This window comes from Palaemon carinicauda, chromosome 24 (genome assembly GCF_036898095.1).
Source record: "Palaemon carinicauda isolate YSFRI2023 chromosome 24, ASM3689809v2, whole genome shotgun sequence".
In the NCBI taxonomy this organism is placed as follows: Eukaryota; Metazoa; Arthropoda; class Malacostraca; order Decapoda; family Palaemonidae; genus Palaemon; species Palaemon carinicauda.
In genome coordinates, this window is record NC_090748.1 from 76,245,269 (window position 1) to 76,269,376 (window position 24,108).

The 24,108-nt window shown below is 46.2% G+C and overlaps 1 protein-coding gene across 2 annotated transcripts in view; it reads right to left on the minus strand.

Moving 5' to 3' along the window:
* Hrs (Hepatocyte growth factor regulated tyrosine kinase substrate) overlaps positions 1–24,108 on the minus strand; it is a 246,485-nt gene that overhangs the window by 197,510 nt on the left and 24,867 nt on the right. For both annotated transcript variants that reach the window (XM_068348200.1, XM_068348201.1), the window contains exons 2-3: positions 22,920–23,004; positions 2,621–2,885 (exon numbers count right to left, since the gene is read on the minus strand). In XM_068348200.1, the coding sequence (XP_068204301.1) occupies positions 2,621–2,885; positions 22,920–23,004 (350 nt within the window). The remainder of the gene's footprint in view (positions 1–2,620; positions 2,886–22,919; positions 23,005–24,108) is intronic.

A 24,108-nucleotide genomic window follows, 5' to 3' on the forward strand; every position in this document is an offset into this window, starting at 1 on the left:
CTTATGGGATTCCCAGTGGTTCTCATGATTACAAGATCATCGTGCATCAGGTGGGTACAGAAACCAGTACAGAACTGTACTGTACAGTACTTTGGATACTGGCCAAGGGCAAAATGGAACTTTTAAAGGAATTGAGGGACAAACAAGTCTAACAACTAGCTTTCGAGAACAGGGTGCTTGCTTTTACAAGTGAACTCATGAAACAGAGCCAGAAGATGATACGAATTGGAAGTCAGATATGCCTACAAGCAATGATTAAAGTATTGCATCCTTTAGCTTACTATTCTATACCTCAGTATATGCTAAAATCTGCTTCTCTTAAATGGGAACCAAGGTTATCCAACGTTTTAATCCAGATGTTGAAGAATTTGATAATTGTTAAGTCAGGTCACAATAATATTGATTGTTTAATTCCCAGTAATCCCCCAAGATCTGGCAAACTACAGTGGAAATTGAAACAGGAGACCCATCTGGTAAGATTTTAAGAGTTTTCCTTTGGCAATGCTGCAGGTTATTTCACCTAAATCAAAGACATTTATATGGCTCGTCACCATGAACTATACAATGGTTTTGGATTTTCTTCTGATTGTGCTACAGGTCCTGCTAGGAGATTTTAAAACTTTTCTATCAAGAGAAGAGAGCATTTAACCTTTTCCTTTATTAAAGCTAGATCCTATGCCAAGAAACATAATTCAACATGCACTCCAGTGTTAAGTTTGTTCCTGGGGACTCTACTGAGATGTGAACAGTGGTCAATCATATATCTAGTAGGCAACTCTGTCTTATTCTTATACTTCCTATGGCATGTATATTGGATATAAATCTACTCAGGTCCTTAGAGGTAAGTCTTCTCATTAAAAACCTCCTCATTCCTTTCTATCCACTGGAAGAAGAAATTTGTACCAACTCAAGAACCTCTGGTTCGAGGAGGTAAGGCTACTGTGTTGGCCTTCACATCCCAGTGGGTGGAGGGCTGTCTCACTTGAAGCATATGTGGGATAGCTCCATCCAGAGGCTAGGGTTAAGTCTGTATTAAAGGAGGGATATTGCATTCTATTTCTGAGGGCTTCTCCCCTTATCAAAGTTTCTGATTCCCTTAGTGAATTATTTTAATAACCCTAAGAAAATTCAGGCTCTTTGGACAGCGGTTCAAGAACTGCTGCAGTAGAGGGTAATAGAGGAAGTAATTTTTCCATCCAATAGATTCACAATTGTCTTTTTATACTCCAATAATGTTCAGAAAGATAAAAGCTAACTGTGGTTGTTTCAAACCTGAACCAGTTTCTGGTACTAGTGAAGCTTTCATTTGGATCTCTGGTAACAATGCTTTTAACAATACACTATGAAAATTGGATGTTATTCAAGTTTATTTCCAGTCACATAAGTTCTTTTGTTTTGTTCATGGACAAAAGGTTCTCCAGTTCACTTAGCTGAGAACAGCTTGTTGATGGTTCCAGTACTGAAATGGCTGCATCTTCTTTCCATTCGTCATGCTATATCCGGACGTGTAATTGGTGATGGATTCTTTCAAGAAAAGGTTATTGAGGTCTCAACACCTTCTCATAAACTTTCGTTACCTGGGGGTACTTGTCAATCTTCCGAAGTCTGTTCTTCATTCGACTCATATGATCACCTATTTAGGGATTCTTTTAAGGCTTTTCCGATGGAGATGAGAATTCTGTGTTTTTGCAAGTTTCCAAAGCGAATGTTCCTCAGACAGCTTACATATGGATGAGACGTTAGCAGATTCATCTCTCTTGCTCCTGGGACATGACTTAAGATCCAAAGAACATCTTGGAGGCAGCACACTAGGCCATGAAGCAGAAGTTGAGATAGCAGTGCAGCATAGATTTATTTATTTATAACTTAAGGTGAATACCTAAGACCAGTATACTAAAGTAATCTATGATGCAGAAACATGGGCACTGACAAGGGGAATTGAAGATATTTTGAAAAGGAGTGACCTATAAAAGTGTTGAGATTCCTGGCTGGAGTATGATTAGAAGAGCATATCACAAATGATGAATGTGACATACACAAGCTGAGAAAAAGGCTAAGAACTCTTGACATAGTTTGGACAATGATCAGAATGGATGCAAAATAGTTAGTTAGTACAGCAGTAGATATGAAAGTGAAAGGATCAAGACCATTAAGAGGGTCAGGAAAATCATGTAAAAAAATGATAAAAGAAAAATTTAGGAGACTTTATGAGCCTCACAAGAACAGGTCATAGAGAACCTGTTTCATATCTGACACCATAAACGGAAGAGCTGACGTAAAAAATATATAAGATGATGATGAGATAAGCTATAGTAAATACACGTACATATAATTCAATATTTTTCATGAAGACTTAAAAAATCACCAACAGCTGACTTACAAAACCTTCTGAACTCAGCAATTACAAAGAATTTCTTATCTAATACACAACTAATGACAGAAATTTTCATATTCAGTCCAATATCAGACAACAATCAATAAGACTTGAAAGGCGCTAAACATACAGGTACCAGTGAATGCAAGATAATATATACAAGCCAACTACAGTACAGTACTTATTGAGAGTACCTAGAGTGATAAGCAAAATTACAAAATTTTCATATTTTAACCACAAGCTTACCTGGACAGCCCTGTACTTGGTCTCGTTACGGAAAGCGTATACCCAAGTAGCAAGCAACATCAAAATTTTCTTTCGCACTTCTTCATTTGGATTTGTCCTTAGGATATCATGTACCTGTTCCATTACGGCACGAACGGCTACTTGCTCATGGACAGATTGCCCACAGTTTTTCACTACAGATTCAAATACCTGTAGTGCTAAGAGCACAACATTTGGATTGGTATCTTTGAGCCTGTTGACAAGGGACTGGACAGCTGCTTTGGGACTGTGAAAAGAGAAAAATATCTAATGAAAACATTCCTACTTAAATCAAGAATACAACACAGTGCATACAATTTTAAAACCTAACTTAATTAAAATGACAAATTCGTAGGTAATTTGTATTTTTCCTAACTATACAAACCTTAGCTATTTAATAGCGGTTATTACTTTCGGCGTAGCTCAAATGACGAGCCAATAGAATTTTAACGAGGGTTTACTACCCCACCGCTAGTTAGCGGGGGGGGGGGGGGGTAGGGAGGGTAGCCTGCTAGCCCCCCCCCCCCCCCCTCACACACACCTGTGCTTGAACTCACTTAGCTTGGAGGTAGGACTTTAAGGGGGATAGGGCTGGCGGGCAAGTTTGATTAAATAGCTAAAGTTTGTACAGTTAGGAAAAATACAAATTACCTACGAATTTGTCATTTGTTCCGTAACTGATATACAAACCATGCTATTTAATAGGGGTGACTCACCCATTTGGAAGGGTGGAAAGTCCCTGCCAGCACTGGCTTTTGGCTTTGCCCGGGGACTCAATATTTGAGTGTGTTCGCACTCGGCAATAAGGAGTCCCTGCACCTCGCTAGAACCTTGCTACGCAAGGACTGGGGCCTACGCAAGCTGTGTGTGAAGGTAACATAAAGTGTGACTCATCCTAGGAAGTTGACCTGAAGTCCCTTAGAAGGAAACTTTAGGCTAGGACTCTCCCAATACTGTACCACTTCGTTAGGGTATGGGGACGTGACAGTATTATCTTAATACTCGGAACACAAGGAAACATGGTTTACCTGCAGTGGTTTGAGGTCAGCGGTGCAGAGAACCCAGGATGCTGCTTTCCCCTAGAGAGGGGAGGATGAAGAAAAGAGTAAGGGCCAAACAAATCTTTTCATTCATGCAGACTAAGACCAGGTAACAATGCCCTCAAACTTCTGCTACTTGTCCACTAAGGAGCCTGAGGTTTAAAACCAGCTGTTGTGCAGCCACCACAGGACCGATAGAAAACGTATCGAGCCTCCTGAGGGTCACGTCGTGCAGGAAGTGGGCTGTGAAGTTCGTCTAACGCTTCCACACCCCAGCTTGAAGGACCTGCGTCACTGAGAAATTTCTCTTGAAGGCCAGGGACGTAGCTACGCCCCTGACATCATATGCTCTAGGGCGACATGACGGAGGAGGGTCTGGATTCAGGGACAGATGGATCACCCTACGAATCCATGCCGAGATGTTTTTCTTGGTGACCCTCCTCTTAATCCTCCCAGTGTTAACAATGCTTGCACCTGGGATGGACTGTAGCCGTTCTTCTGAGATATAACTTCAGACTCCTTACTGGGCACAGTAGGAGAAGGTCTGGGACATCTGTTACAGAACGGAGACTCAAATCCGGAAGGAGTCTTAGCACCAAACTCAGGGACGAGTTTAAACGTTACCTCCCCTCCATACCCTTGCATGGGCGATGTCATATCAGAGACCATGAAGTTCACTGACTTGCTTAGCCAAAGCCAAAGCTAGTAAGAACACCGTCTTCCAAGTTAGTTGGCGAACTGAAGCCTGGCGTAATGGTTCATAGTGAGGCCTCTTAAGAGGCCTGAGAACCCGAACCATGTTCCATGGAGGAGGTCTCACATCCGACTGAGGGCCGGTAAGTTCATAACCTCGTGTGAGTAGGGAAAGTTCCAGCAAGAAAGAAAAGATCATTCCTTTAAGCCTGAAGGCTAGACTTAAGGCTAAGCGATAGCCTTTCACCGCCGAGACTGAAAGGCGCCTTTTCTTCCCGCAAATACACGAGGAACTCCGCTATTGCTGGAATAGTGGCATCGAGTGGAGAGATACCCCTTCCAAGACACCAACCACAGAAGACTTTCCAGTTTGCCTGGTAGACAAATGCGGATGAATTTCGCATATGTCTAGACATCCTAATCGCAACTTGTTGCGAAAATTCCTCTCTCAGTTAGGAGATGCTGGATAGTCACCAGGCGTGAAGTCGTAGCGAAGCCACGGCTTTGTGGAAGATGCTGGCATGTGGTTGTCTAAGAAGATCGTGTCGTGGAGGGAATTCTCTCGGAAGTTCCGTTAAAGTTGCAGAAGGTCCGGAAACCATTCCGCATGATGCCATAGCGGAGCTATGAGGGTCATTTAAAAATTGACCGATATTCTGGTCTTGTTGAGCAACCTCCTCATCAGACAGAACGGGGGAGAGGCGTTGTCCCACCGTTGTTGGAAGGCATCTTGCCAGAGCGCCTTGGGATCCGGGACTGGGGGGAAGTACAGTGGAATCTTGAAGATCAGCGCTGTCTCGAACAGATCCACAGTCGGGGAACCCCACAAAGTCAGGACTTTGTTGGCTACTAGATGACACAAAGACCACTCGGTACTCACTATCTGAGACGCTCTGCTCAGACTGTCGGCGAGCACATTCCTCTTGTCTGGAATGAAACGCGCCGATAGAAGAATCGAGCGGACTTCGGTCCATCTCAGTACCTCTACTGCGAGATGGGATAGCTATTTTGAAAAGGTACCTCCTTGCTTGTTGATGTAAGCCGCTACTGTGGTGTTGTCGCTTATCACCACCACAGAGTGACCTGGCAGGTATTGTTGGAACTGCTGAAGGGCCAACAAAATGGCCTTCATCTCTAGACGATTTATATGGAGGCACTTTTCTGATTCTGATCACAAGCCTGAGGTCCTGTGGTACAGAACGTGCCCCCCCTCCCCTTTCTTTAAGGCATCCGAAATCAGCATTAAATCCGGGGGAAGGACGAGAAGATCCACTCCTCTTCATAGGTTCTCGTCTGTCACCTACCACTGGCGGTCCGTCCGTTCCGCAGGACCCATAGGGATTCTGACGTCCAGGAAATCGCAGCCTTGATTCCACCGGGACCCGAGCCGCCACTGGAGAGATCTCATCCTGAGGCGACCGCTGGGAAATAGATGAGCCAAGGATGAAGGGTGACCGAGGAGACGTAACCATGATTGGGTTGAAAGCTCTTCTCGTCTGAGGAAAGGGCTTGCGACCCCTCTCAGCCTTGTTATCCTGTCGTCTGATGGGAAGGCTTTGTGGAGATTGGTGTCTATAATCAAGCCTAGGTGAACCAGTTTTGAGTAGGAAGCAGAGAGGACTTCTTGAGATTTACCATGATCCCCAGATCCTGGCAAAGTCCTAGAAGTTTGTCTCGGTGTCGAAGAAGTGATGATTCCGAGTCTGCTAGGATCAGCCAGTCGTCCAGTTAACGGAGGAGACGGATGCCGATCCTGTGTGCCCACGATGATATTAGGGTGAACACTTCTGGTGAAACCCTGTGGTGCTGTGGAGAGACCGAAACACAGCACCTTGAACTGGTACCCCTTGTGGTCTAGGCTGAATCTTAAGTACTTTCTTGAAGATGGATGGACTGGGATCTGGAAGTACCTGTCCTTCAGATCCAGTATACACATGAAGTCTTGCAGCTTGTGGCTTCACTGCAAGACTGACCGTGTATGCTGATCCCATGGCAAGGGAGCTAAATGGCACCGGATTCGTCCTCGGGGGAGATAGAGATGTTGTGAACGGGATACGATATCCCTGACTGATTACGGAAATCGTCCAGGAATCGGCCCCGAGTTGCTGCCACCTGTCTGCGCAACCTTGTAGGCATCCCCCCACTGGCGGACATGCAGGGGGACTGCCAATCCTAGCGTTTGCAGCCTCGGCTGCTCCCTCTAGGATTCTTCCCTCCCCTGGAAGACTTCTTGCCTTTCTTGTCCTTGACCGGAAAGGGCTTAGACCCCACTGTCTTCGCTGCCGTTATCTTGGTGGGACGTGGCTGCTGGTGTGCTGGAGGTTTATAGGGCTTGAATGTCAAAGCCCTCTGTAGGAGGGAGTCTTGGTGACTTCCTCCACCTCTCAGCAGCCTACTTCACGTCCTTAGGCTCAAACAGGTTTGTTCCCATAATGGAAGAATGTCTGAGCCTGTAGATTTCAGTGCTAGGGGCCTCCCGGTATTGTCTTGGAGTCCTTTGACTCCCTCCTGGGAGGGATGCAGGACTCCAACAACGACGGAGACAGGCTCTTCTCCACCCTTATTCGAGAAGACTTTACTGCGCGAGGTGGGGTTTCCCTCAATGGTGTGATGGGGGAATATCTCACCTCACATGACTCTCCTGAGGACGGGAAAAAAGGAGAAAAGTCTGAGGGAGGAGGGCGCCTGCCTCGAAGACTTACGAGGAGACAGCTTCATCCTTGGAGAAGTTACCGCGTCCGAAACTCCTCTTTTCCTCTTCAGGGGAGTAGATGCAGCCAAGGATTTGTGACCCAACTCAGAAAGAACAGGCTTTCAAGCCTGTGCTACTGCTCTGATTAGAGCCCCAAACCAGGGCTGCCGGCTGACGGCTGCACTGTCAGACACTCCCTCTGGAGGGGGAGTTGCCTGTAAGAAGAAAGAAGATAAGGAAGAAATGTCCCTGGACCTTTCTGGAACCTTCCCCCCTACCGGCAAGCGCGCTCTTATGTGCTGGGGGGGGGGAATGCAGTGATGGCGTCCTTACCGCGCATTGTCCGGCAGCCTCGCGCGTGGGAGGGTATTGGCGGTTGCGCTGGCGCTCGCACGATGGAGGAATACCCAGGGCTCGCATGCGGGAGACTGCTGGAGCGCTCACGCGCGGGAGACTGCTGGAGCGCTCGCGCGCGGGAGACTTTATAGAGTGCGCAGGAATCAGATTGACTTGCAGGATCAGAATGAAGGGCCCGTGCGGGCCAGAATGTTGGCGCGCCAGTGCGGGCCAGAATGTTGGCGGGCCCGCGCGGCTATCAGCGCGCACGCATACGAGTTTGTTGGCGCGCGGGAGACCATCGGTACCCGCTCGCAGAAAAGATCGTCGGCAATTGCGCGCGTAAGAAGATCGTCTGCGCCTGTGCGTGTTAGAAGATCGGCGAGCGCAAATTGCACGCGCGAGAAACCATCGGTACCCGCGCGCAGACGATCGTCGGCGCTTACGCGCGTAAGAAGATCGTCGACGCTTGCGCGCGTAGGAAGATCAGCGATGCTTGCGCGCGTAAGAAGATCGTCAGCGCTTGCGCGAGTAAGAAGATCGTCAGCGCTTGCGTGCATAAGAAGATCATCGGCGCTTGCACGCATAAGAAGATCGTCGGCGCTTGCGCGCATAAGAAGATCGTCGGCGCTTGCGTGCATAAGAAGATCGGCGAGCGCGCGCGCTTCACGCGCTTAGAAGGTTGAAGGGTCAGCTGGCAGGACGATCAGGAACTGGGATGTGTCCTCAAAAAAGGGCAGGCATTCCCCGATGAGGACCGTAAGCAGGTCTGCTTTAGAGTCCAGGACCAAAGTCCTTCGTTGCAGCGCAAGGTTGTGCTGGTAGATCGGTAGGTCAGCTGGCAGGACGCTCAGCACTGGAAGTTCTGCTCGATCCTCCGAGGCGGAGTCTCTATGAGAGACCTCTCCTGCGAACGAGAGAGGTGCCCTTCGTAGAAGAGACTTGAAGACACTCGTGGTGAAGCCCCTTAGGGCCGTTGGATCAGCAAGCTGACCTTATCAGTAGCGATCCTCCGAAGAGGCGTCTCTATGAGTGGTCTCTCTCGCGAACGAGAGAGGTGACACTTTGTAGAAGAGACCTGAAGACACTTGTGGTGACGCCCCATAGGGCCGTTGGATCAGCAAGCTGACCTATCAGGAACGATCCTCCGAAGAGGAATCTCTATGAGTGGCCTCTCTCGCGAACGAGAGAGGTGACACTTCGTAGAAGAGACCTGAAGACACTCGTGGTGACGCCCCATAAGGCCGTTGGATCAGCAAGCTGACCTATCAGGAACGATCCTCCGAAGAGGAGTCTCTATGAGTGGCCTCTCTCGCGAACGAGAGAGGTGAACACTTCGTGGAAGAGACTTGCCAAGACTGTGCTCCACCCCTGAAGGAAGAGAAACTCAGCAAGGGGGGGAGAAAAGTCTGGCCGAATGGCAGCAACCGTAGTCAAAGGCAATGAATTTATTAAGGTATGGGAAGCTCTCCCTCTGAAGGGAGAAAACCTCACACCTGGGGAGGAAACCTCCCTCAGAAGGGAAGTTGTCCAACCCCTGGAGGCAAACCTCCTTTAGCGTTCGAAGATGATCTGAAGTGCTGGCACGTTGTCACGGGGGTACTTCTAAGAGAAGGGATAACGCCCATGACGACGTCCTCTGAGGGACGGCAGCGACAGCAGATTCCCCAGTCATGAACAGGACAGCTCTGCTTCGTTGGCACTCTTTAGTCGAACGAAGAAGAACTGCATTGTTAACTGGGAAAATAAAATCAAATAACTATTTTAACAGAAATTCCCCAAGGAGGAACTCCGAAGAGGAGCCCCGAGGGAATAACAAAAAATAAGAATTAAGTATGCGCCCTCCTTCCCCAGATGACATCCACGGGAGAAGGGGGGCGGAGTAACTGTAATAAAACCAGAATTATAACAGAATTATAATTATCTAAATCATCTAAGAATATACACTAATAGTGAGGACCACTGACCCCCCGAAGGGAAGTGTTCCCCACGGAGAAAGCTGAAAAGTTAAAATACAATTAGATTTCACTAAAAATAATTGAGATAAACAACGGAATAGCAACCTAACCCGCAACGGGAAAGGAGCTATCGTAATAGTACGTAGTTGTAGTAAGGGTGAACGACCTCGAGTAGAGAGAGAGACCGTAGTCAATCTAAAAGAAAAAAGGCCACATTCCCTTCGCTGAGAATCCAAGTTTCCCTTAGGAAAAGAGGCAAAGCGAAGATAATAGATGAATGAAGAGAGTCCAGGCGATGACGATTCCCCTGCGGCGGCCAAGTTAATGGATATAAGCCGACGGGAAGACCGATGGACCAAAGAGAGAGAGGTCATTCCCCACGAAGTGGAACTGTGGTGGCCTTGCACTACGCAAGAGTCGTCGTCGTACATCACACAAACAGCACAAACACTGAAAAGAAAACTTACTACATTCCTATACACAAATATATATACATAAACATTAAGAATGTTTATATATATATTACAAGTATAAGAAAAAGTAAGTAAAAAGACAAAAAGCATTAATGGCTGTCAAAGAGGCGAGGGTGAGAGCGGACACGTTCGACTACCACCCGAGCCGAGAGCAAAGTGAGTTCAAGCACAGGTGTGTGTGTGAGGGGGGGGGGGGGGGTAGCAGGCTACCCTCCCTACCCCCCGCTAACTAGTGATGGGGTAGTATACCCTCGTTAAAATTCTAATGGCTCGTCATTTCAGCTACGCCGAAAGTAATGACTCCTACTAAATAGCATGGTTTGTATATCGGTTACGGAACAAATAAACATAAGTTGATGTTGCTCAAAATTAATTTCGATAATTTTGTCATACTAAGTTACAAATGATGAGCATACGGTAGTACTTCCATGAAAATATCCCATTACATAAAAACTAAACAGGATTTTTCCAACCAATACGAAAAAAATTCTGTACTTTAGGGTCCCAAAATCCCATATTCTTATTTCATTACAATGCATTAAAAAAAAACAGAACTTAAATAGAATTTTTATTATTATTATTTTGATACTTACATGGGAGTCAAATTATTAATATCTAGGAGCTTTAAACTTCTAAAAATTAAAATAATTTATTTTTATTTTAAACCACTGGTTGGTCCCTGTGGAAGAGGTGTATAGTGGTTTAAAATACATACATAGATATACCAAGGCACTTCCCCCAATTATGGTGGGTAGCCGACATCAAACAAATAAAAAAAAGGAGACCTTATTGAGAAAGTCTTAAAATTTTTCCTGATCAGTCTATGCTTAGGAGATGTTTCCTAATGCCTTATTCGAGTATTGTTCCCCTGTCTGGTCTTCAGCTGCTGACTCTTATCTTAATTTGTTGAATGGAAGCATGTGATCTATTACATTTCTTTTTCCTGATATGTATATTAACCTCTGGTACCATCATTTAGTTATTTCTTTATACAGGTAACATAAGATTTAATTCAGATCATCCATTGCACTCAAATCTTCCCACACTGTACTATCCTGTATGCAGTAATAGGCACTGTATTTCCTGGGAGAAATTTCCAGTACAAACCCAACCTGGAACGAGACGGCACATGGGGAGCAATACAGTAGCAGCATGCGCTGATATTATTTCCCAATGAGGGAAGGTTCTTGACATATACCATTACTCTCTATCCAGAAGAGAGACAAAAAGAAGAACATTCAAGAAGGGGAAGGAGATGGCACACAGTTAGCAGTAGCAGAATGTGCTGATACTACTTCCCAAAGAGGGTTCTCAACATGCACTAATTCTCACGTTCCCAAAGAGAGTGAAAGAAGAAACATGGACTTTCCAGGAAGGGGAAGGAAGGGAAAAGCCAATTACAGTCCGCTTTCGCTTTCCCAGGTTCATTCTTCATGATTATGCTTGCTGCTGTCGCAGAGAACTGTATAACCTATTAAATTAAAAATCCCAAATTCGCAGGCTTGGTGCAACAATTTCAAACAACCGGTGATCCTTTGTACCCCGCTTGCTTCATGCCACTTAGCCCTCCGACCAGCACAAAATCCCATCTCACGCAGTCTCAGCCTCCGTCATCCATTGTCTCTCCTTGCGTCTGCGTCTCTCACTTAGTCCTTTTTGAGTAGAATCACGTTTTCATGTAAAAAAAAGAAAAAGAAAAAAAAAAGGGGTATTTATATACAGTGGTGCATACTCCTGTACAGTGTTTAATTTTACCAGGTAATGTACTGTAGATGTGCGATTTCCTACAGTACAGGCACTGAGCAAGAGATGACACATCAGGAGTTGCGTCATGCTTGAAGACTGCTGCATAAAACTTCGTATACTGTAGTTAAGCTATACTGTACTGATAGTAATGTAGATATATCAAAGTAATATATACTACGGTATCAGTGAATGCTATATTAGATAGGAACAACAGTGTTTTGTTGTTATAAGTGTCCCGGTGACTACAATATTGTACTTTACCATAGCTTTACTGTGTCCAGTACTAGTGTACATCTGTGAACAAGTACTGTACTGTATACTTATTAAAATGTCTTCATTCAAATACAAGATACTTATACTGTGATAGAAACCAAGTACAGTAAAAACAATATTAGGCCTTATCGTATTAATCAAATGAATATAGGCAATGGGCAGTGAGTTGGTAGAGTTAGGAGTTATCCCACCCTAGGGCGGCAAGTACTTGCGGATTCTCGTTCTTCACACCTGTCTCTTACCTAACCCCCGCAAAGAGTGAGGGCTGACTGTATTCCTACCAGCAGTGGGTATGCTTGTTCTCATGAGAAATCAAGCACACCAAGTACAGCACTGACTAGTCTACAAAGATGGGCCAATGACGATGATTTTGCGGGGAGAGCTGTAACAGAACAATCAGGAGATACATCATTAGCGTCTTTCCAAGGCCAGGAGGCGTCCTTCCCTTTAGACACTATCAGCAGCAGACTGTTCCTTCATCAAAGCACCAATGAAGTCTAAGCCAAACCAACTCTATAGTTCATGTTGTCATGGTTGTTTCAAGGCCACACACATGAGGGATACAACAGCAACAGACCAACTGCCTAAAATCACAAATTTTAAGTAATTTGCATTTTTCCTAACAGTACTTGCCTCGAACTACCTTCTTAGGAGTATCTGGGATCTCCTCCCAACCGACCAGAGTTTTGTGTAGTTTACCCTACTCCCGTTTTCTATGAGGGGTAACCTCAGGTGGTGTGATACGCGCCCTGAGGCGAACCCGGGTCAGAGAGCATGCTTGCTCAGGTCTCGATCCCCAGTAAGTTCTTGATAGCTTAGGTTTCTATGAGGTCCAGCAAGGCACTCGGGGAAGGCTGGGTGGGCCATTACCCGAAAGTAATTCGAGGTAAGTACTGTTAGGAAAAATACAAATTACTTAAAATTTGTGATTTGTTCCAACACTGAGTACTTACCTTGAACTACATTCTTAGGAGACTTATACCTTAGGAGGTGGGAGTGTCCTTCAGGACCTAGAGACTGCCAGAAGAATATAAGAGGAACCTAGATAGGAGACTAGGTTCTGCTGACCCCAAGGAAAACACGAGAGAATAGGGAAAACTACGCAAAAACCCATCTTAGTGTCTAAGTAACTCACCTCTGCAAGAAATCCTAGGAGACATGTCCTTCCAAAGATAGTGTATCACATGGCAGTTTCAGGGGACTACTGGAGTCATTTCAGTAAGGGAGCAGGGGAAGGAAGAACAAGGGGGTTAAGGAAGGAACCTGTGTCTCTTGGACTTACTATCCGCGGTTATCACTGGGGCTACACCTTTAAACCGTTTGGAGCGCAGAAATGACGGGACCTATCGAGAACCCGTCCAGGGACTTCCTCGAGTAGTCCAAGTAGTGAGCTGTAAAGGTCGACTGGTTAGACCAAGTACCTGCCCTCAGGATCTGGCCCACTGCCATATTCTTTTCAAATGCCAATGAAGTACTTAGACCCCTAATGTCGTGGGGTCTGGGCTTTCCTGGAAGGGGGACCCCTGCACTACTGTATGCCCAGACGCGACCACCTGCCGTAGCCAGAAGGAGATAGTATTCTTGGAGACTGGCTTCTTCACTAGTCCCGAGGAGACGAACAGACTCTTGATCTCAGGTCGAAGTCTGGCTGTCCTCTCTAAGTATTTTCGTACTGCCCTGACAGAGCACAGCAGCAAGTCCCTCCAGTTGTCCGATCAAGGGATTGCCGGCACTGAGAACCCTTCAAACTTGGGATCCCAAACGGCTGGATTCTAAGTCTTTGCCATGAAGGATGGGACGAACCTGATGGTAGCCTCACACCAACCCTTCAAGTGTGACACCTCGTACGACAGTCCGTGCTACTCCCCTACCCGTTTTGCTGATGCTAGAGCTAACAGAAAAACTGTCTTGAGGCTGAGTTCCTTGTCCAAGATGTCCTTTAGGGGTTCAAAAGGAGGTTCTTACAGCATCTTCAGGACTCTGGCCATGTCCCACAGGGGCACCCTACTGGCTTGAGGGGGGCACGATTGTTCGAAGCTCCTGATAAGCATTGAGATATGTCTGGAGGCACCCAGGTCGATGCCCATCAGGAGGAAGACTTGACCCAGAGCAGCCCGGACTCCTTTGATGGCTGGGATGGACATGTTTACCTCGTCCCTGAGATAGACTAGGAAGTTCGCTATCTCTGGAATGGAGGCCCTCAATGGTTTGATGTTCCTCGAGACGCACCACTTAGTGAATGTGGCCCACTTTGCCTGGTATACTGCCGCTAATGAAAGCCTCAGATACCCTGACATCCTTGCTGTCGTTCTCGAAGAATATTCTTATTCCTCAGGAGATGCTCGATAACCTCCACGGGTGATACGGAGGGACCAAGGGTTCTCGTGGAACCTTTGAAAGTGGGGCTGCCGTAGAAGGTCTGGCCTGTCCGGAAGGGGCCAAGGTGGAAGGTGCACCAGTTCCTTTAGATCCGCGAACCACTCTCTCTCCGGCCACCAGGGCGCTACCAAAGTCATCCACAGGTTGTCCGCCCGCCTCACCCTGTTGAGGACTTGTCTGAGCATCCCGAAGGGAGGGAAGGCGTAAACGTCGAGGTTGTCCCAAGGGTGCTGGAAGGCGCCCTCGAACGCCGCTTCTGGATCTGGAACAGGAGAACAAAACACGTTGAACTGTGTGTTCAGTCTCGTTGCGACGAGGTCCAACACCGGCGATCCCCATTTTTGAATGAGGTTCTTGGCCAATTCCGGGTGCAAGGACCACTCGGATCCTACCACTTGACCCATTCTGCTGAGGCCGTCGGCCAAGACGTTTCTCTTCCCTGGAATGAATCATGCCGAGGTCTTGATATGTTCCTCTTCGGCCCATTACAGCAGTCCCATCGTGAGGATGCACAACTCATTCGATTTTAGTCCTCCTTGCTTCTTTATGTAGGCCACCACCGTGGCGTTGTCGCACATCAGTGCCAAGGTGTTTCCCCGGAGCCGATGGACGAACTCTAGGCACGTTCTTCGCACTGCCATCATCTCTAGTACGTTTATGTGCTGGTTTTTCTCTTCGTCCGTCCATCTTCCTCTTGCTGTCCTGCCGAGGAGATGGGCACTCGACCCCTCCTTGGATGCATCCGTGAACAGAAGCATCTCCAGAGGGTCGGCTGCGAAGGGCATTCCCTTGAGGGTGTTCAATCTGGCGAGCCACCACTCTAGGACTTTCTTCGTCTCCAGGAACACCGGGACCACCTTGTGGGAGGAGTCTCTCTGGTTCCAGGTCTCCTTCAGGTTCCATTGAACTCCCCTGAGTTTGAGTCTCCCCTGGGGGACTAGCTTCTCCAACGACACGAGGTGGCCTATCAGTGTTTGCCAGTCCTTGGCTCTCCTGGGCTGGTCCAACAGGAAGGACCGGAGGATCTGGTCCAAGTTGTCTAGTCTCTCCGCGGAAGGGAAAGCTCTCGCCAACCGGGAGTCCAGGACCATTCCGAGGTAGGTCATCCTGGTGGAGGGTAGCAGTTGGGACTTCTCTAGAGGTTGATGATGATACCCAGGACATTGCAGAACTGCAGGAGCTTCGCGCCTTGTTCCCTCAGTACTTCCCGAGACTGAAAGCAACAACCAGTCGTCCAGGTACCGAATCAGGCGGATGCCCTGTTCGTGTGCCCAGGCTGAGACTGTTGCGAAGACCCTCGTGAAGATCTGAGGGGCTGTGGACAGACCGAAGCAGAGGGTCTTGAACTGCAACGCTTGGGTACCCCATTTCACCCTCAGATACCTCCTGCTGGAGGGGTGAACAGGGATTTGGAAGTATGCGTCCTTGAGGTCTATGGATATCATGAAGTCCCCCTCCCTCAAGGCCGCTAGGACCGACTTCGGGGTGTCCATCTTGAAGTCGGTCTTGCACACAAACCTGTTGAGGGCTGAGAGGTCTATGACTGGTCTCCAGCCCCCTGTCGCTTTCTCCACCAGGAAGAGCCTGCTGTAGAACCCCGGGCACGGGTTCTTGACTGGTTCTATCGCCCCTTTCGCCAGCATCGCAGAGACCTCCTCTTGTAGAGCCGTCCTTCTCAAGGGGTCTTTGGGTGCCAACCACTCTGCCTGTTGATCTGGCATTAGAGGGGGGGGGGGGGGTTCGCCAGGAAAGGCAGGCAACCTGTACCCTTCTTTCAGGACTGCTACGGTCCACAGATCTGCTCCGTGGTCTCTCCATGCTTGCCAAGAATGTTTGAGGCATCCCCCCACCTGAGGCTTCGGCAGGAGTAGGGGGCCTCTCTCCCTATCTCCTTCTAGAGACGCAGCCTTAACGACCTCTTCTGGCTGCCGCATAGGAAGCCCTGAAGGATGACTGTGTTGAAGACGTTCCTCTGCGGGAGGACTGCGAAGACTGAGACCAGGCCGAAGTAGGGGCATCTCTCCTGGGTTGACTAGGTGAGGCGCGAGGAGGATGGGAGGCGTCGGAGGGTGCCCTTCTATGGGTAGGTCTTCTCGCTGGAGGGGGTCCGGAGTCTCCCGTATCCTTCAGCTTCCTGACCCTCTCTACTGTCTCTTCCACCGCCTTCAGGGGGAAAACTGAGTCATCCCACAGGGGTAGGCTCCTCAGGGACCTCGCTTCTCTGTCGGGGAGCCTCCTTACGAGCTTGTTGAGCACCGTGTCCCTTTTCCGCAGAACCCAATTACCGGCCTGCGCGATGGATTGATATGAGAGAAACTTAAGGGCTTTACCTCCCGAGCTAATCAGCTCCTTCAGTAAGGCCTGGGTTCTCCGGGATAGTGAGGTCAAAGGAGGACTGGAAGCCTACCACCGTGGAGGCCCACCAATCCAGCCACGAGGAAACGTTCACCAGGTCCTTGGCTATCTCCTCCATCATGGCAGCTTCTGAAGGGGAGAAACAGATCGGGGTGGTAGTAGCCCTCTCTTCTAGCTGCTCCTTGTCCCAGGATGGCGATTGCAGGCTCCACAGTACAGGGACCTGCGCGATGCCCTTCAGGAAGGTAAAACCGGCTCTGGGACTTTAGGCCTTGAAGAAGCTTGGAGTTGGGGGCTTCTGCATGATTGGCCACGATCTTGTCCACGTGAGCCCTACCCAGCCTAACATCCCTAACCAAAGGCAGGGCTAGCGAGGGTCTCTGCTGCACCGGGGCATCAACCAGCCTGCTGAGGCTCGAGAGCCAGACTTCGTTGGAGGAGGGCTTGGGTTCCTCCAGCCTGTGATGTCTCCTAATTAGCCCCATTACCCTCCTGTAGACCGAAAATTCTGCTGCTGAACCTTCTCCGTTGTCGTCCATTTCCTCTGTAGGACGCTCCGCTGCCTGTGACGGAGGTCCTCAGATGGAGGTCGCCGCGCGGGGGGGAGGAAACATCTTGGAATGGTCCAACTTTGTCGGGTCAAGGCGTAGCACGGGCATCGCCGTCGGGACGGAGGCCTCCGTCCTGGCCTTATCCCTGCTTACGGAGGTCCAGGTAGATGCGGGCTTGCTCGTCGAAGGGAGTTGCTTGTCTCGTTCCTGCCGACTCGACGTTGACTTGGAGGTCGGGACGTGGCTGCCAGACCGAAGGGGCGACTCTCTCCGCTGGGCGGATGGAGACGGAACCTTCGCGGACTTATGCCTGTCCACTGGGACCTGAAGAGACGACTCCCTCCGTCGATCGTATCTGCCGTTGTATACGTACCTCACTGGTGAGCGAGCCCTTGGGAGCCAGTTCGAGGGGCCCGGAACTGCTGACATCTCGAGAAGTTTCCTACGAGGAATGACGACCCATTCTTCCTCCGGGGAGTCACTTCTCCTAAACTTCCTCCTGGGGGATCTAGAGCGCCTACCCCCGTGGCGGGATCTGGAGTGGGAGCGAGAACGAGAACGTCTCCTGCAGGACCTCTCACAACGTCTCCTATGGTCCCTCGGGGCTGCGTCTTCCGAGGAGCAAGAGTAGGCTTCGGCCGAGGAGCCAAACGACTTGCATGTTCTCACCGGCGGGACCGACTCGTGCCGCGTTGTTGATGGGTCCACGCGTCGCTCGATGGAAGAAGAGGGCTGTAGGAAGATGGACGGAAACGTAGCTGAAGGCGCTGGAGGGGAGCGTGGGAGTTCCTCGATGGGGGACCAGGTTTCAAAAACCTTCTTCCATCCTCAACGGAGACCTGAAGGGCGTCTTCGGCGGCACCCACGCGAGGGAGTCCGACGACGGCGAGTCTTCCTTCTCGGCGGAACCCTCGGCTGCAGAAGCACCTGAAAAACACACCCACGAGGTGGAAGAAGAGGTAGGCACAGTTTTTCCCCACATAGGATCATCTGAGGAGACGGGCCCTGCTTGCACCAGGGTTCCGTCCCCCGAACACACTCCCGTCCCTCCCTCAGGCCCCTCACTTGCCTGGAATGATGCCACAACACCACTATCCCGTAAATCAGACTCCAGGGGAAGGGCCACAGGCCTCTTCCCCGCAACTAACTTACCTCGTCCCCTACTCTGGGTAGGGGAAGGTAGCAGCGAGGCTCTGTCTGACGATACGCCCGGCGAAGCAAGAGAAGAGATGCTCGGCTTCTTAGGCGATCTCTTAGACGCCTTCTTCTTTTTGGTGCCGTAACGCACCCACTGCACCTCGTTCCAGGACTCGCACTCCGGACACGTGGCTGTAGGAGAACACACACTGCCCCTACACGAAGAACACAAGGAGTGCGGGTCAACTTCAGGTTTCGACAGGAAAGCATCACACGATTTGCCGGCCATAGGCCCAGGACAACGGCGGGGATGCTCCATTACGCACTAGTAAGGCACCGCGAGACACAGGAACACAAAGGGAAAGGATAAGGGGGAGCACAAAGGTACCATGTGGGAACCGCGTGAGACACAAAGGGTCGCACTAGATAAGGAGAGCGTCGTGATGTTATGGCGACGTGACCAGAGAACTTATTGGGGATCGAGACCTGAGCAAGCATGTTCTCTGACCCGGGGTCGCCTCAGAACGCGTATCACACCAGCTGAGGTTACCCCTCACAGAAAACGGGAGTAGGGTAAACTACACAAAACTCTGGTCGGTTGGGAGGAGATCCCAGATACTCCTAAGAAAGTAGTTCGAGGTAAGTACTCAGTGTTGGAACAAATGAACAGGTATGTTAGATACAGGAAGCACAGAAACTTGTCTTAAAATTCCAGTTATCAGTAAACGCTGCACATCCTTGACTTCTTCCAGTAATATCCCTAAATCTGAAAGAATAAGAAAAAGATTAAAACATCCAGATGAGGATGCCGAGATGTACGTTTGCCTAAATCAAAGTGGTTTTCTCCAGCTGTCAGATAGGTGGCCAAGGCAACTACATTTACCTAGTTAAAAGTTTAAGAGGCCAATCCAGTGAAGCTATAATAATTTCAAACAACAATGGTTTGAATTCATGTAGGAACAATCCTGAATTTGATATTCACCATATCCTTGTCAGAGGCAAGAAATGTGTATCATCATTATTTTTGTTGTTAGTTGATACTTATGTTTTTGTAAATAAATACATTTCTCTTTTATTTTTTTTGACATGTGAAAAGGGTTAAATAATCTTTGTGCTAATCTTATATGGTTTCCTCTAATTGTGTATCACATATTCTAGTTTTTACGGGCTATCACCGCAAGAGCCCGTGTCTTGCATAAGACATGGCAATCTATTACTATTTTGACACATCATCATCTCCTCCTACGCCTATTAATGCAAAGGGCCTCAGTTAGATTTTGCCAATTGTCTCTATCTTGAGCTTTTAAATCAATACTTTTCCATTCATCATATCCTACTTTACGCTTCATAGTCCTCAACCATGTTGACCTGGGTCTTCCAACTTTGCTAGTGCCTTGTGGAGTGCAGTTGAAAGTTTGGTGAACTAATCTCTCTTGGGGAGTGCGAAGAGCTTACACTAGCCATCTCTATATACCCCTCGTCATGATCTCATCCACATATGGTACTTGAGTAATCTCTCTTATAGTTTCCTTTCTAATCCTGATTTCCTTGTTCTCAAATTTACAAAATCTGTTGGAGATTGTTTCATTGTCATACCATGACCCATGTCTGTACCGTAACACCGATCTCACTACACTGATATATAGCCTGATTTTTATAAGTAATTTTATTCAGGCGATTTTATATCTAAATTTTACTTAAGCTAACCATTGTCTGATTTGCTATTGTCAATTTTTAATTAAACTTCAATTCTAAAGAGCCTGTATTAGAGATCATAGTTCCTAAATTTTTGAATGATTCCACCTCATTAATCCTTTCTCCTGCCAATGATATTTCATCTTCCATTGCATATTCCATTCTCATCATCTCAGCCTTTCTTCTATTTATTTTGAGTTCAACCTCATGTGATATTTCATCCATTTTGGTAAGCAAGCTTTGAAAGATCTGTGGCATTTTGCTAATAAGGAAAGCATCATCAGCATACTCTAGGTCCAATAATTTCTTGTTAGCAATCCAGTCCACTCCTTCTCTGCCATCCCCAACTGTTCTATGCATTACAAAATCTATGAGGAGAATAAACAACATAGGTGACAACATATTCCCTTGGAGTACTCCACTGTTCACCTAAAATTCATTTGATAAGACTCCATTAACATTAACATTGCACTTGCTATACTCATGAACAGACTTACCGTATTTGTGGGCCTATAGGACGCACTTTTTTCCCAAAATTTTTGCTAAAAAATCACCCTGCGTCCTATACATCATAGGTAAAGTTTGAGACCTGTAGTAGGCTTAGGCCAATCTAAACCCATCTTATGCTAGGTATTTTTACCTGCACTAAACTCCATGCATCCTAATTCTATTTTTATTGCTGGTATTATTGTATTATTACTGGTGCTTTAAAAATGAATTCATTAATATGAAAGCAGTTTAAACCGAAATGCTGCGACTTTCATTTATAAACATCTGCTGAAAAAATGTAAACATCGAGTTATGGTTGCGTTCTCAGCAATCTCTCAACTTTCTCTTTCCTTAGCCTTTGATAATTTTAATGATATCGTTAATAACAGTAGTAATCAAATTTAGATTAGCATATTCATTTTTCATTAAAAATCCACCATGAATAGAACTATCCTCACTAATCTTCTCTGCCATATCTTACTGTGTTTCACTTAGGGACAAAATATCCAAACTATATTTCATAAATTCATTATCCACTTGCTGGAACTTACCAATCTGATTCATGGTTCTAACATTTCAATTACCAATTTTAAATTTTTCTTTAGTATCTGTAAACCAAGAGGTACTTAGCACCACGCTACACCTAGGACGGGGGGCCATTCTGTCATTTTCTCTTTCCATAGACTGACTAAATCCATAGAGGATTCATTGGCTAAATTCATCAAAGAATAGCTAATTCCATGTGATGCACAGTACCTATCTAACTAAGCCAAGTGACCCCTGCCAGTCCATACTAATTACGGTAAGATCATCTGCCAGTCATCAAGAGTAGAAGCCAAAGAGACAACTTATCCATCGCCTTACACCCAATATGTCATCCTGCTGCCAGTGATTTCATTGTGATATAGGGGCCATTTCCTCTACACCCAAAGTTCTCATTACTCCAATAAGTTGTTCATCCACTTATACTTGTACAACCGTTAGAAAATATCATTGCTAAGATATACTGCCTAGCACATGTTAAGTAAATGAATCCATCTATTCTATTTTAACCAAACCATCATGATCTGACATAAATATGTCTAGCTAACTATATACTGACTTTATTGCTGAAACTCAGTTTCCTATTAAGCTGCCATCACTTTGTTTATAATAAATTATCACAACTGACCTAGGCTACGAACAGTCCAATGATACCAAAAATCTTACTGCTTGAGATATGCTATATAATTTGTATGAAAAAGAACCAAAACTCATATTAAGAAATGAACAAAATAATAATACTGACCTAACATGGCCCATTCCTTGATAAATGGGAGCTTGAGAATGGCTGCAATACGTGACTGAACATTCATACCAAAACGTTCATTAATAAATGTACATGACTGAATAGCGGCACCTATATAAACATAATTAACTAGCACTAGAATTAGGTAACTAATTAATTTGCAACATGATTAACTGTTATGATCTTACAAGATGAAGTACAAATATATAAACTTTTCAATTAAGAATGCAAACAATAAGTCCTTTGATGACGTTTAAAAAGAAGATTGCCGGGTGAGAAACAGATAGCTGGGTAAGCATTTCCAGAGTTAGTAATGGTTCTCAGTTGATGTGTTCTCTGTTAACCCTTTTACCCCCAAAGGACGTACTGGTACGTTTCACAAAAGCCATCCCTTTACCCCCATGGACGTACCGGTACGTCCTTGCAAAAAAAATGCTATAAAAATTTATTTTTTCATATTTTTGATAATTTTTTGAGAAAATTCAGGCATTTTCCAAGAGAATGAGACCAACCTGACCTTTCTATGACAAAAATTAAGGCTTTTAGAGCAATTTAAAAAAAATATACTGCAAAATGTGCTGGGGAAAAAAATAACAAGGGTTGGAAATTTCAAAATAGCCTGGGGGTAAAAGGGTTAACTGACAAATTCTGCATTAAAAGTGTTGAGAGGGGTTCAATAGAACCTGAGAAGATGGGTTCCCTTAAAACCAAGTCCGTACCTTGCACGACAATACTGTATATTGGCCCTAGGGTAAGGAAGAGAGTATTTCTTTGGTATATCATATCCTCGGGAACCATTAGGCAGCCTAATCAGAAACAATTAGTTCCTTTCTATTACAGTGCAGTATTTATAAAGATTTTTTGCCCCTACTGGCTACTCTGAGGGGTCTATTGGGTACCAGGAATCTTTTTGTTAGGAAAAGCCAATACAACATCAATTTTGGAGCCCGAATATTTGAGAGGAATTCTGTATGAACTTACTGAGTAATCAGCCCCGCCTCATTTTTTTAAGACCTCCTATTGATGGGCCATTAAATCACTTTGAGTTTTATAAGCCTACAGGCAGGGTAACAATCACTAACAGAATAGGCTTTCTACGAAAGTATTCATGTTCAACAATTATGTCCCTTAATACTATTCCTCATGGTCAGAATTGAATTCTACAAAATAACTTACTTGACATCTCCCTGACGAATGAGATCTACTATGTGCAAGGTCGAGTCCCAATCTATGTCAAGCAGCAAAGGACTTGTTGCTTTTTCTGGAAAGAAATCAATAAAAATACATTAGAAGGAATTAGCATTTTTTATGTATGATGATTTCTATAGTTTAGATAATAAAACAGGGAACATGTTAAAAGTTGTTTTTTAAGTGATCTGTTTAAAGGAAAGATAAATTTCTTGCATACAAGCAATACTGGTAAAAGTTTATAAAAAAAATAATTTCTAGGTATTTTTTTCATTAACAACTTCATTTGGTAAACACAATGCACCTTGAGTATTTTGCATTTCTAGTATTAGTACCATACTACCACAAAACGTAGGCTTACAACACTTTTTCATGAGTACAAGGAGAACACCAAGAAGAGGATCTCCAGGAATACAATCTCCTTCTGGTTGAGAGAAATGATTTCTCCAAAGCTCTCTTCATCTTCATGGAAGGATCATGAGTTAGAGCTCATGACCTGAGAGGTACAGTATAAGCACTGGCATTCAAGAGGACTTCAGTGACGCAGGTTCTCCAAGCAGGGACGTAGCATCGTTAAACAACCTTCTCCACCCTCTACTTGCGGGATGTGACCCACAGGTCCGTAGACTTTTCACCTAAGGAACTGTTGTAGTTGCTCAGCAGGTGGCACAAGTTACCTCAAGGGCTGAGGTTACGTATAAGACTGGGATAACAGCGAAGAATAACTGGCCTTTTTATTTCCTTTCAATCTGAATACAAAATGGAAATCCATTCAGTAAAAGGAGAATTCCCTGAACGGAGAGTATAACTTTCATTGTGTTTCAGTAGAGCTATGATAGCTTTGCCAATTATTAAAGATATGATAAGTGTTTCAAAGACTGCTGAAAGTGTATAACATATAAAAAAAATTAACTTCAAAGCAGGATATATGACAAATTTGTAAATAATTTCTATTTTGCTACCGCTCCCGCTCACACACCTGTGATTGAGCTTACTTTCCTTGGAGGTAGGACTTCACGGGGGATAGGGCTGGCGAGCAAGTTTGGTTAAATAGCTAAGGTTTGTATAGTTAGGAAAAATACAAATTATCTACGAATGTCATTTGTTCCGTAACTGGAATACAAACCACGCTATTTAATAGGGGTGACTCACCCATTAGGAAGGGTGGACGTCCCAG